This window comes from Myripristis murdjan, chromosome 9 (assembly GCF_902150065.1).
Source record: "Myripristis murdjan chromosome 9, fMyrMur1.1, whole genome shotgun sequence".
NCBI lineage: Eukaryota > Metazoa > Chordata > Actinopteri > Holocentriformes > Holocentridae > Myripristis > Myripristis murdjan.
Window position 1 is genome coordinate 35,768,120 of NC_043988.1, and position 14,744 is coordinate 35,782,863.

Genomic DNA, 14,744 nt, shown 5'->3' on the forward strand with positions numbered 1-14,744 from the left:
TGTTCTCTCTTATCCATCTTACAGAAACATTTTTCAGATTCAGATATCCTTTATTTACCATTGTGTAACACACATAGGAATTTGTTGCGGTATTTTCGTGTGTGTATTAAATTCTCTTTTTCCACAAATTACAACAACAAATTACAACACATACAAACAGTGCAATGATGATGCATAACATAAATATGATAAATAATAACAGCAATGACAATATAAAGTGCAGTGCCGGTGTCACTAGGGGGCAGGGGTGGGAGGGAAGCCAGAGTCATTGAGCAGCCTGGCTGCTGAGAGGAAAAAACTTAGTCTGTGGCGGGCTTTCACAGCCTTCGGCAGCCGCATCCTTCTCCCAGAGGGGAGCAGGGTGAGGAGGCCGTGGCCAGGGTGGGAGGGGTCGGCCATGATCTTCCGTGCTCTCCTCAGCGCCCTGAAGTCGTGCAGGCACTTGAGGGAGGGCAGGGGACAGCCAACCACCCTCTCCGCAGAGCGTATCACCCGCTGCAGTTGTTCTGCTGTTCTGCTTCTGTTCTGCTAGTGAAATAGAGATTTTACTAAATAAAAAAAATATCTGGCTTAGTACAAAAATTTATCCACCGATGAATTTACTTCATTAAAAATCTTCATTATATCACTTTTCACCTTATATCACCTTTATCTCTATCTATTTACCTTTGGAGCGACTACTATCAATGAAAAAAGCCATTAACAGGCTAAGTAGACTTGTAACTGTGACACGTTCTTACAAATCCAGAGTGAAGTCCAGATGTGGTTTCTGCTGTTGTACTCGATTAACTAAGCTAACGTGCAAATGATGTGATCTGATACTACGTGCCGGTCAACAGAAAATATTGGAGCCCGACTCACCCTCTTTGTCTCTGTTCCTCTAAACAAGTGAATGAACAGGTAAATAAGGTGAAACCACACCCATGTGCCAATGACCGGAAGTGATGGTAACCACACAGAACATGTGTGAAGCCTAAACAAATAAAAAAGGTCACATACATATTTGGCTCCTACACCCTTAATGTGTTTTTTTTCTTCCTATAAGTGCCTGGCTTCATATCAGCAAAGCAAAATGATTTAATAGTAAATGACGAATCAGTTTTCTCTGTAAATAATTTTACTGACTTATCTCTCTGCTGCAGTGACCCAGTTTGTCCTCAGGGATCCAGGAGGTTCATCTTATTCTCTTAGCTTTTGCTTCATTCTAGCTGCTCGTCATTCCAGTGGTGTAATGACATTAAAATTCCACTTGGTGGCGGCAGATCGTTACATTTCACTTTACATATACATGCACATTTCACTTGGATCTGCTGCCATGTAACTTTACACAAAGTTTAGCTGACTTTGTTTGTTTGTTTTTGTCCTGGTTAGCTCACAAACATCATATTATAAACATCATATTTCATTCCCTTTGGTGCTGTGATTGTGGGATATAAAAAGGTGGAAATATTCTGAACACCAATAGATGTTTGCTCATCAAAGGGGGACATCGGTAAACACGGGTCATTTAAGTAACACCTACAGATTATGTGAAATTTTTCAGTCAAAATTAATATTCAGTTTTGATCATATGATGTTCTATTTTTCTGTATTTTTACAGATGATGATGATGTGAGACCTGTGAAGCTCAGCAGCAGCTGGAAATTCCTGCCTCCTGACAGTAAGTTAAATTGGACTGAACCAGAGCTGTTTTTGTGATTCATAAGATTTAAGTTTAGATTTCAAGACACGGAGACACAAACTGTAAGGGTTAGTGGCAGGAACTGGTAGGAACTTTAGGAATAATTTTATCTGGGATCACAATATCACAACTTGCTGCCCTCCTGGTTGAAAATTAAAGTGCCTTTTTTTTGGGTTGAAAATGCCCCCCTAGTTGAAATTGACGCGCTAAAGTGTCCTCTTGGTTGAAAACGCTGTACCCCTAGTGCCCTCTTGGTTGAAAATGCTGCTCCAAAGTGTCCTCTTGGTTAAAAACGCTGTACCCCTAGTGCCCTCTTGGTTGAAAATGCTGTACCCCTGGTGCCCTCTTGGTTGAAAATGCTGTACCCCTGGTGCCCTCTTGGTTGAAAACGCTGTACCCCTGGTGCCCTCTTGGTTGAAAATGCTGCACCCCTAGTGCCCTCTGGTTGAAAATGCCGCTGCTGCTGTGTATTTGGTCACAGCAGAGTTGCAATTCATGAAGTTTTTTTGCACCTGTATTTTCACATAGCCCTAGACCTATAGATCGGAGCACCACTGTTATTCTATATAGCTTGATTTTGCTTTCAAAAGGCACCAGATTGATGGATTTAAATGTACAATTTTCCAAAACTTTCTCCCCCGGATCCCGCTAGGGAGAGTGCCCTTTTTTTCATTTGACCTTTTTTCATTTGACCCTGCTCTTCAAAAATCCCGTGCACACCACTGGTAGGCAGCCATTTTTTTTATTATTTATTTTTTATTGTAACATCAATGTAATACAGACAGAATAACATACGCTACACGCTACAAAATCAAAATCAACTAGACATCCCCATACAACATGTAAAATAAAAGAGCCATCAGCTCCAGGGAAACTGAGTGGACAGGATGGGTCTGGTACCATTTCCATTTGATGTATAATTCTCTGTGTTAGATATGCTCTATGAGAAAATATCATATATTCTGATAATTTGGATTTTTCAGAGTAACAATATTATTATTCCAAATTGCATCCCAGTCAAAGTCTTGTCCCAATTACAATATATCCCAATTCCAAGCTTTCATGTCTCATGCAGGCATAATTTCCTGGGAGATTAAATTAGTATAGTATAGATGATTCTGTATGTTTTGGAGGACTCTGTGTCCAACCTAAAATAGGCTGATCTTTCAACTCTTCCACCCATGGAACTCTATAGGGTTTACAAGCTGATTTTACGCCAAATAAAAATTACAATATCTATCACTATTACAATATTATATTGAGAGACAAGCTTGTGATAGCTAACGATAGTGTTTGCCCCACCGCAATATAAACCACATTTTTCAATGGACGTACCTACACAGAGAAAACCCTTTAATCTTACTGGTGCTATTTATTCCTGTTCCATATTTTTCCAAGATAAAGCTGTATTTTCCTCCATCCAATGGCTGAGATTTCTTAATAGAAATGCCAAGCAATACAGGTTAAACTTTGCACACGCCCATCTCCCCATCTGATTTTTTGAGGAACTGTCCACTTCATATGAAGTTGTTTACCATGCCAAACACAGCATCGTAGTACAGAGTCCAGTTTTTGCCAATTATCTGCTAGAAGTGCAAGTGGGATCATTGAGCTAACAAAAGATGTTTCACGCATCTCACTCAATATGACAACTGACAGATATGACAGATGATGACATTTCAGGGTTGGGTGGCTGAAGGAGCTAACAATTTCACAGAGGACATTAGGTGGGCACCCTCCTTCTTTGGTGTTTCTTTGGTGAGGCCAACAACACCTCCAGAGGGCTCAACGGCATCATCTGGCGTCCCAGGTGTGCCCCCCCCCCCCCCCCCCCCCCCCCCCCCCCCAACTTTAGCCCCTTCTACTTCTCACACCCCCAATGACAGCATGCTGTTATTTTGGAGCCCAGGTGTTATGTCTCCTCCTGATCCAGAGCCACTGACTGGCCCTTTCAGCAGCTCCAGACAGGTCTTTGATGGCTTGACGTTGGGCCTGGCCTCAGATTCCCATTTCCTTGAGAAGCCTTGATGTTGACTGGCCCACAAAACCTCTGCAACCAACTTCAACTGGGAGAACTGTGGCTTTCCACCCCCCTTTTTCTGCTAAGCCTCTTGCACTCACAGGTCTCACCCATAGTATCCTCCCAGGGCACTGTGAGCTCGATGATGTACACGCTTGGCATATTGAAGGGGACCAGAGCATAAGGCATTGACAACCCTCCGTCTGCTCTCCAGCGTAGCTGCCAGACACTCAAGCACCTGATTGTACCACCAGGTGTATCAGCCTTGTGTCAGGCTTGTCTTGCAGCCAACCAAGATGTGCTTCAGATTAGCTGGAGACAGACAGAGGGCACATGTAGGATCTTCTCAATACCATTCGCTAAGATTCTGAGGAGATGGTAGGACATAATATGTGGCACGTATGATGAAGCTGGTTTGGAATGCTTCCATGTCCCACAACTCCTTCCAAGAGATCTTTCACTTCTCGATGTCTTCCCACCGCATCCACTGTTCTTGCTTTCCTTGTGAGACTGGTGTTCTTCATCCTTTATGTGCATCAGTGTGTCAAAGACTAAAGAAATGTTGATAGACTTTCGTAAACATCTGTCAGTCACCTCTCCTCTTGTCATTGAGGATCAAGCCGTCGAGCTGGTCCATAATTACAAATATCTTGGCACTAACATTGATGACAAGCTCTGTTTTGATTTCCATGTGGATGCTGTCTGTAAGAAGGCACATCAACGTATGTATTTTTATAGGAAACTGCAGAGCTTTAATGTTGACAGCACTTTCATGAGTAGGGGTGGGCATCGTTTGAATTTGAACGATTCCCCCATTTTTAACAATATGTTAAATTATTATTATTATTATTATTTTAATTTCAATTACTTATCAGACACACTTAACAATTCAACTACAAATGAATGAGCAGTAGTATGCATGTGATAACATAGATTGAAAAATAAGCCGAAGTGATACCTCTTCTTTGAATAGACAAGCTAAACCAGTGTGCTGCTGTTAGCCAATGAAAATAGAGCGGAGTGGCAACTCTTTGCTTTGTTACACAATCTATGTCAGTGCGCTGCTGTAGTCTTGAAAGTTTCTCTCCCTTTTGGACTCGTACGGTGCCGGTGCAGGTGTTGTAATTTTTTTCTTGGTGGTGCAGGTGCAGGTGAAACCACTGGAGGGGTTGTGGCACCCAGATTTGCTTCCCTCCATGTGATTTTCCCCAGACATACGTTCATATTCCACACAAAAACAGCATTTCATTCAAATTATGTCAAAATGCTGCGAGCACGCAGCATTAGAAATCAAACAGGCGGGTGATGACTCCGGTGTTCATTTTTCAAAATAAAGTTAATTGCAGTGTAATGTAACATTTCATGATATTTAAATTATCATTTCAAACTGATTATAGTAAGTATATTTGCGCAAATAAAGGCGACATAGCCTATATATGTGTATATATTTTACATATAACATATTACATATATATGAAGAGTTCATTTGCAAAAACAGATAAAAGCCATCCTTAAAATCAATGCACCTTTTTCACTGATACTGCTTGGAGGACACACACCTTTATATACACACACAAACAAAGCATGATTTAGGATAATAAACATTATGCCAGGCTAAATAAACATATAAAAAATAGAAATAAATATAAAGTAAACTGTAATAAAATTCAAAAAAGTTTGAAAAGATTTGATAAATTCAAATGGAGATATCTGTTTTTGCAAATGAACTCTTCATATTTTTATTAGTTACTGCCCCATCGATTGCCTATAGTGCCTCAGCCTCTGTGGTCCTCATTGTATTTTACTTCATTGTATTTTATTTTATTTTATTTATTTTACTATTTACTTATTTATTTTACTGCACTTCTTAGTCTGTTTTTAATGTGGTTTTTACTGTCTTTATTGTGTTGTGTGTGGCTGTTTTATCTGCTGCTATGGCACTGCAATTTCCCTGTGGGTACATTTACTGTCAGATTGACAGCTTCACTCCTCTTTCCTCTGTTCTGCTCACATTCACTGTAATTCACTTGCTCAACCACACACATTATGCACTGCTTTATTCTTGAAAAGGTGCTATACTACTCTTTTAACAAATGTAAAGAACAATTCATCTAGACTGATGAATGAACATGTTAGCTTTCCAGAGGAGTAAAGATGAGTGAGAGACAGGGCATCCATGTAGCAGCTGACCCTTACACATTCACTTCACCCGAAATGAAAGTGTCTCAGGTGCAAGGTTCAAAGGGCACTCGTGGGAAGCAGGAACTGCCCACTGGTCTCACACTGAGATATGTTACTCCATAGGTCAAGACCTTTCAAACGATGTCTTCATTGTTGTTCTGTGACAAAGTTTGATTTACATCGTGCTCCAAGCCAAGGCTGTCTCAGGTGTACATCTGCAGACCTCTTTTAGGGCCAAGCTTGATAAAATCAGTCAAACTTCTTTAAGGGGGTATTTAATGGCCAAATTTATTTATAATATTGATGTTAGTCTTAAACACAGTCATACTTTTCAATTTGGACCATTTCAAAGCTTATTTTCCCCTTAAAATACTCAATGTTTCATATTTCATATTTTCCCATTAACTTACAGTTTTTCTCCATTGGTTTGGCTCATTTCTTGAAACTGAAATTACATTCTCAAAACTTCAAGATCATTTGGCAAAACAGTCTTACAGTTCAGCACAACACCATAGATCACTTGCAAAAGCACATATCTCTCCCAAAACTGTTCACTCATGCTTCAGAACTAAATTCCTTTCCCATATAAATAGTCAGTGCCCCCAAAATGAGAAAGATCCTTCTCAATTGCTTTGGCTCATTTCTTGAAACAGACCAGACGTTCTCAACACGCTTGGTGCTTTTGCCAAAATAACCTGGATGGTTCAGCATAACACCATGGTTCACCTGCAAAAGCACATATCTCTCCCAAAACAGTTCACTCATGTGTCAAAATGAAGTTTCCTTCTCATATCAATAGTCAGTGCCCCCAAAATGCAGAGGACCACTGAAATATCACTCATGTCCACCTCTCAGTCTGAGCCCAGTCCTTCACTGACAGTGGTTATTGTACTAATTATTTTTGTCTAGCTAACAGAATACAATTGTGTATAAAACTGAAAAAAAAAAAAAAAATAGGATTTTACAGTAAGAGTAGCCTCCAAGGTTTGACATCACACATTGCACTCATACTGCCAAGGAAATTGCAATCGCTTTACCTCCTCTGTCAACTCAGAAACCCTGGTATCAAAACAGCTAATACTTAGGCCTAATGAGAGGCGCTCTTCCCAAAATAACACATTTTGTTTGCAAAAGGCTCTTACCATGACAAACATTTCAAACATGCAGCAAAAGCACATTTTGTCACCGCCCAATACAACTTGCAGTCAGGTGAGTAAATCCAGCCACTCACTCACTTCATACTCAAAACCAAAATGCAACACACCCTTTTTAGTCTGAGCAGGTTCCACTTTACTTTTTCCTGTGTGTATTGCAGTCATTTTTTTTTTTTTTTTTTTTTTTTTTGGCAATTTACATAGTTACATATTGTAAAGCAAGTAGCAAAAGCCAATATTTCCCTCAAACAACTCAACTTCTGCCCAGATGAGTAGATTCCTTCAATCAGCTCTACTGTACTGTAACACAGCTGACAGCAGAATACAAAATACAGCTCTGTTTGAACAAGGTTCTCCTGTGTGCAACACATTCAAATGTGAACTTACAGTAAAGAACTGCATCCAAACTCAAAGACTTTGAGGTGAAATTTTACTGTATTGATAGCAAAAACTGAAATACTGTAATTCACATACAGTATTACACAGAAAAACTCAAAGGAGTTGAAACAAAAAAATACAGAATACAATTTATAGGCCCTTTTTTGTAGGTGCATCCTGATTGGTGAATGGTGATTTGTGGAAAGGGCAGTGATGCAGGTGCACTAGTGATTTCACAGTGATGCAGCTCATTTCTATCAGCTGTGAGCAGATGTTTTGCTTTTGACTACCATAGTGAAGTCAATGGAGTCAGGGCCATGTAAATGACACATGTGAGAAGTGTTGTGCAAAAGAGCGTGAAAAATGTGTGAATCCAATGAAAAGGTATGAACACATTTGCAAAAGAAAACTTCTGCTGTGGTTTGGAGGTGAAGATGACGACAAAGTGGATCCCAGTTTCATTATACTGGAAAAAAATGATTGAAAAAAACTGTGAACAATTTATCAAATGTTCCAAGAGATTCATATATGGTATTATTCATGGTATTATGTTCTTGACTAATTTTGACAATTGAACAGACTATTGTGCATGTGATGACGTAGACAATGAAATGATGCTGACATGTTTTGGAGAGAACAACCATTAGACTGAGAACCCAACAGTCAGTTTAGATCAACAAGATCTATTCACTTGGAAATTGTGCTAACTGTAGGCTAACTGTACTAAATCATTTGCAAAGATGTACTGAGACATTGAGACATGTACTAAGACATTTGCAATTTCATGAAATGAATGAGAAGTTCCAGTATGTTTTGAACAATTGCCAAGAGGTTTGGAGTTTTGTCCGTGTTATTTTGAGAATGTCATTTCAGTTTCAAGAAATGAGCCAAACCAATGGAGAAAAACTGTAATATGGCAACCTGAGACACTTTTAAAGGCTTACAGTGCAGCAACAAAAAAATGATACAGACATGGGGTCAACATTTTTGGAAAGCTCTTGACCTCTACTATCATACCCGATGGCAAACCAATGACTAGTGTGCCACTGACTAGTGTCAAAACATGGAAAAAACATGATTTTACTATGTTAAGAAAAAAATAAATAAAATCTGACCAAACAGGCGTTCTTCCCACACCCAAAAACTGTAACGAAGATTGAAAAAGTAGTGATCACAACATCACGTAATAGACATAACATATTAGAACTACAAAACCTATGGCGCAGGACACCTCTGTGTGTTGCAACTCCGCGCAGATTGTAATTCTGGTACGCCTCTTCCGGGTTAGGATAAAAGTTTTGAAATTAGGTTTAAAAAACATACATACGGTAGTTTTTCAACACCAAAACTATAACCTTAACATGTAGCCTATGTTTATATCATGAATAAAGATGTGTTATGAAAAATAAAAAATATATATAAATCGTTAGTGCTATTTTGACGTGTTTCCGCGGTTTTTCCACCCGCTCTGTTTCGCTGACTGAAAGGGTTGTGTTCAATGGCGTAACATATCAGCATATTATCAACTTTCATGCACTTTATTACACTTTATTGACTTTATTGATGAAAGTCAAATCAGACACGTCGCTGATAAACACTAGGATTATGGGTAATGTAGTGCTTCTCCGTGATATGACATCGCAAATAAAACATGTTTTCTTAAAATAAAGTTGATATTATACGGGAGTTGTGGACTCGGCTGAAGCACATGCCATCGTTACACATCCTCATAGCTCGTGGTAAGTCTGCCTTGGATGGTTACAACGTTATGGCTAATAATCAGACCTTTTTCCGGAATATCGATTAAATTTGCATTACCGGGATCTATGAACCACCACCCACAGCGTGACGTCACGGATCCTCGCTGACTTCCAGTGAACACCGTTTGTGTGGTGACCACACGGAATTAAAACCATAGAAGTCGATTAAAACAGGTTACATGCGAGGAGCACGCAATGCGTTATTAGTAGGTCATGCTCATTTCAGGTTTCTGTGAGAGCAGCTTAACCCCACGCCTCCCTCCCCAGATTTACACGGTGACAGTGAGGACAATACTTCCGAGCGGAAGCTACATCAGCGACAGTGGTAGCAGCATCCATAGCAACAGCCATAGCAACGATAGAAACCTGAAAGAATCTTCGTAATAACTAACAAAGTAAACATTATATACACTAACTGAACGAAGATTTTGGAAATAAAATGCACATTTCCCGCTAGAAATGTTATCAAAACGCATTTGAATGCATAAGCTATCTTAAAATATTGCATTTTCCACTGAGAATAAAAGGAATGTCCGCCATTTTTCTTAAGGCTCTCGCTTCGGGGCTCACGCATGCGCAGGCAGTGGGCGGGGGCCCCCAGAGGTCAGCCAATAGAAACCCGTTTCCATTCGATGGGGATTTTGGAGTAATTCCTGTAATCTGGGTAAACTGGGTTGCAAAAATTGCACAATTCCGCCCCATTGAATGAGGGGATTTTTGAGTAATTTCTTCCCATCGAATGGAGTGATTCATTGTAGATCGGGTGTTCATTTTGTTCAGGGTATTGACAGTAGCTTGCTGCTGGAAGCATGCCCAGTCTTGTGTGATGTTGTGGGGGTTAAGGGTCAAAAGTGGCTCAAGGTTCAACACTATATTTATTTGCTGTATATTTTAATTGGCTGATAGTATCTGAGGTTGTATCTGAGGTTGTAGGCAGGAAAAAATCAGCTTCACTTTTTCTGCAAGAGTCAAAGTTAAAAGAGTGTTTGCAAAATGTAGATGACTGACAGGTTTTGTCTGCATCTTCTGGTGTGGGATTTTCTCCCTGTTCATTAACCTACTTAAAGTTAAAGTGAGGTCAAGAGGAAGATTAATGTTTATTCTCTGTGTTGACTAAGCATTTTCATTTCAGTGTCTGAGCTGAGGGTTGTGCTGCTGGGGAACAGTTGGACTCACAGGAGTGAAGTGGGGAACTTCATACTGGGAGAGACGGTGTTTGATCTTCAGAGAGCAGCTAATCGCTGTCTGAGAGTGAGTCGACAGCTGAAAGAGAAGAAAATAACACTCATCAACACTCCAGATCTGCTGCTTCCCAACATCTCTCAAGACAAACTGACACAGGATGTAGAAAGCTGTGTGAGGCTCTCTGCCCCTGGACCTCATGTGTTCCTGCTGGTACTACAGCCTGAAGACTTCACTGAGGATCAGAAACTGAGGTTACACAGAGTCCTTGAAGCCTTCAGTGAGCACTCTTTTGATCATTCACTGGTACTGATATCAACACCCAGAGAGGAGAGATCAGCTGGAAACTACATGCAACATCCAGCCTTAAAGGACATGATCAGAAAATGTAGATACAGACACTTGAACCGAATGAACCTTGAACTCTCAGAGCTGTTAGCCTGCCTGCGTCAAGTAGTGAAGGAGAACAATGGAGAGCCTGTGAGCTGTGATGTGTTTAAGGATGCAGCTGCTGATCATCAAACACCAAAGCCTTTCAATTTGGATCGTGTTAGAGCTGCTGGTAAGTGCAGGAGAACATTCTGACTATGAAGTCTGAGGATGCTGTTCATCCTCTGTGTAACTGATGGTATTATCTTTTTACAGGACTCAAATCTATTAAGGGAAATAACACAAACATCCAGTGTAAGTAAACAGTCAAAACTGTTTATTATTCAGCTATTTTCCAGTATCTTGACTTTGTCTTACAAAGTTGATAAATTCAAAGTTTAATTATACACTAATTAAACTGTTTTCAAACCATAAGTAGATGTCTGTTGTTAGAGTGGAGCTTTACAAAGATTTTCAAACATGAATAATGGAATTAATTATTAGCTAAATTATCCAGTTCCAGATGTCATCCCATGTTGGTGTCTGTAGTGTGGAACTAGAGGCTTGATAGAACTTGTAAGACAAGGCAGGAAGACAGTGAAGACAGATGTGAATGTCCATTTTTGAACCACCTTGTCCTTGATGACAGTCTAGAGTCAGCTGAATCAGTCTTCTTATACTTAAAGGTACAGGTCACATTAATTTTAGCACAATAACAATGAATCCATGTCCCCAGTATTCCATCTTTCTCTCAATTAATATTGTAATGAATGTGAGAATGGGGTAATGGGACTGTGTTCACTTGAATCTTGGAAAAATCTTTTTTAATAATTTTGTTTCATTGTTTTATAGCATCTGAATTAAGGATTGTACTGTTTGGGAAAAGTGAGGACAAAAAAACGACATTGGGAAACTTTATCATGAAGAAAACAGCTTTCCATTTTAACAAAATTCACACAAGCACTAAGCACTGTTTGGCTGCCTGTGGAGAGTGGAAAGGAAAACGTTTAACAGCGGTGAAAACTCCTGACATCTTCAGTCTGCCTGTGGAAACAGTGAGAGAAGAGATGAAGAACTGCATGGATCTTTGCTCTCCTGGACCAAATGTTCTGTTGCTGTTAGTGAAGCCTTCTGACTTCACAGAGGAGAACAGACTCACTCTGAAGTTCATCCTGAGTTTGTTTGGTCAAGAGGCCTTTAAACACTCCATGGTCATCAGCACACATGAGGGAGGTGGAACAAGTTCATCTGTAAAGCAGCTCCTCAAAGAATGTGGAGGAAGGCACTACAGCATGTTATCAGATAACCGTCCACTGTTAATGGAGATGATGGAGAACATTGTGAGAGAAAACAATGAGAGCTGCCTCACCTCCACTGAAGAGACAGCTACTGTGAGACCAGAGTGTGTGAACCTGGTGCTCTGTGGGAGGAGAGGAGCAGGGAAGACTTCAGCACCCGAGGCCATTTTGGGCCAGAAGATGTTTGATTCAGGCTCTGAGTCTGCAGTGTGTGTGAAGAATCAGGGAGAGGTGTGTGGACGTCGGGTTTGCCTGGTGGAGCTTCCTGCCTTGTCTGGAAAACCTCAGGAGGCAGTGATGAAGGAATCATTCAGGTGTGTCTCCCTCTGTGATCCTGAGGGCGTCCACGCCTTCGTCCTGGTCATACCTGTGGGTCCCCTCACGGATGAAGACACAGGAGAGTTAGAGACCATCCAGAGCACATTCAGCTCACAGGTCAATGACTTTACCATGATTCTGTTCACTGTGGAGTCAGATCCTAACCATCCAGCTGTTGTTAACTTTCTAAGTCAGGACCAGGACATCCAGCAGCTCTGTCAGCGTTATGGAGGACGATACGTTGTCCTCAACATCAAGGACAGACAGCAAGCACCTGAGGTGTTGGATGCTGTGGAAAAGATGAGTCCTGCAGGATCCAGATGCTTTACAATGGAGATGTTTATCAAGGCTCAGTTGAAGAAGATTGTAGAGCAGGAGAAAACTATTACAAGACTCACAGCTGAAGTGCACAATCTGAAAATGAAGGGAGAGGTGGCAGGTTTTGAAAGTCAGAGCACAGAGGGCCTCAGGATGGTGCTGATAGGGAAGACTGGCAGTGGGAAGAGTGCAAGTGGAAACACCATCTTGGGCAAAGATCATTTTAATTCTGAACCCAGTATGATGTCTGTGACCAAATTTTGTGAGAAAGCAGCTGGAGAGATTGATGGCAGGCCTGTTGTTGTGGTCGACACGCCCGGCTTGTTCGACACAACTCTCTCCAATGATGTAGTTGCACAGGAGCTTCTGAAGTGCATCAGCATGTTGGCTCCTGGACCACATGTGTTCTTACTGGTGCTGCAGATTGGTCGCTTTACACAGGAGGAAAAAGAAACAGTGAATCTGATCAAGAAAGTTTTTGGTGAGAAGTCAGGAGATTTCATCATTGTTGTGTTCACTAGAGGAGATGATCTGGGAAATAAATCTTTTGAGAGTTACATAGAGAAGGGTAATGACTTTGTCAAAAAGCTGATAGCTGACTGTGGAGGGAGATACCATGTCTTCAACAACAGGGATCAGACAAACTGCACACAAGTCAGAGAGCTGCTGACAAAGATCGACAACATGGTGAAGACAAATGGAGGAGGCTGCTACACCACTGAGATGTTCCAAGAAGCCGAGGAAGCCATACAGAAGGAAGTGGAGAAGATTTTGAAGGAGAAGGAAGAAGAGATGAAGAGAGAGAAGGAGGAGCTGGAAAGAAAACATGAAGAAGAAATGGAAGCAGTAAGAAGAAGAATGGAGGAACAGAGATCTGAAATTGAACAGGAGAGAAAACAGAGAGCTAAACTTCTTAAAGAAAAGGAGGAAGACATTAACAAAGAGCGAGAGGAGAGAAAGAAAGAAAATGAAAGGAGAGAAGAAGAAGACAGGAAAAGGAAAGAACAGGAGGAAGTTCAGCGACAGGAATGGAAACAAAAACTTGAAGCCTTGGAGAACAAAATCAAATCAGAATCAGAACAAAAAGAAAATGTTGACCAGCAGCTGGAGCAGAGCAGAGAAGAAATGAGAAAACAGCGAGAGGCTTGGGAGAAGCAAAGAAAAGAATGGTGGGAAAAAAGATATTGTGAAGATGAACAGAGACGAGAGGAGGAGCGAACGAGACTTCAAAAGCTTCAGGAAGAGTACGAGCAGGAAAGGAGGAAAGAAGAAAACAAAAGAAAAGAAGAAGATCGAATCAGAAGAGAACAGGAGGAAAAACAGCGAAAAGAATTAGAGGAAGAATATAAGAAAGAACTGGAGAATATGAAGAAGAAATATGAAGAGGAGGCAAGAAAGAAGGCAGAAGAATTCAATGAATTCAGAGAGAAAAAGATCAAGGAGTTTGCAGCTATGATGGAAAAACATAAGGAGGAGATGAAGGCTCTGAAGCAAGAACACGAGAAACAAATTCAAGAGAAAAAGGAGAAATATGACCTCTTAAAGGGGCTGTCAGACTACAAAGAAAAAAATCTCAAGGAGGAATTAGAAAAACTGAAGAAAGAACATGAAAAGGAAATCAAAGAATGGGAACAGAAAGACAAAGACAAATGTATCATCCTCTGATAATTCTGTCCAGTTTGTTCATTATAATGACATCACTGTGACCCCACCTTCACCACACACACACACACACACACATTTTATTATACTGATTTATTATATCACTGATTCTTGAGAATTTGGATAAATCATGTCCCACTAAGAAAAATGCTATTTCTGCTGGAAATGTACAACATTTTAATGAATAAAAAGAATCAAGGGCATAATCAGGGGGTCCTTTGCACATTTGTAAGGTTCTTTTATAGGTTTATTTTTAATTTGTATTAATTTAACGATTATATGTTGGCCCATACCCTACAAAACCAGTTGTCCTCGGATAGGAGATAATCATTTCAACTTGATTAAAACAACAAAAAGTAATAATTTCTTTGAATAATATCTTTACCGCATGAAAGAGTACATCATAACGTGTATTAAAAACTA

The 14,744-nt window shown here is 40.3% G+C and overlaps 1 protein-coding gene across 1 annotated transcript; it reads left to right on the plus strand.

Annotated features, from left to right (window-relative positions):
• Positions 1 to 397: 397 nt before the first annotated feature.
• Positions 398 to 14,390, plus strand: LOC115365015 (uncharacterized). The gene is made up of 5 exons (XM_030059726.1): positions 398 to 485; positions 1,601 to 1,660; positions 10,307 to 10,918; positions 11,002 to 11,040; positions 11,578 to 14,390. Exons 1-5 carry the CDS (start codon positions 398 to 400, stop codon positions 14,322 to 14,324), a joined length of 3,546 nt encoding a protein of 1,181 aa, XP_029915586.1. The 3' UTR covers positions 14,325 to 14,390.
• Positions 14,391 to 14,744: the final 354 nt, after the last annotated feature.

Excerpts from the sequence above, each read along its gene's own strand:
- LOC115365015 (XM_030059726.1), top strand. The coding sequence starts at position 398 with ATGATCTTCCGTGCTCTCCTCAGCGCCCTGAAGTCGTGCAGGCACTTG. Across the intron at positions 486-1,600 it reads AACCACCCTCTCCGCAGAGC|ATGATGATGATGTGAGACCT; the intron begins GTATCACCCGCT and ends GTATTTTTACAG. Across the intron at positions 1,661-10,306 it reads GAAATTCCTGCCTCCTGACA|TGTCTGAGCTGAGGGTTGTG; the intron begins GTAAGTTAAATT and ends TTTTCATTTCAG.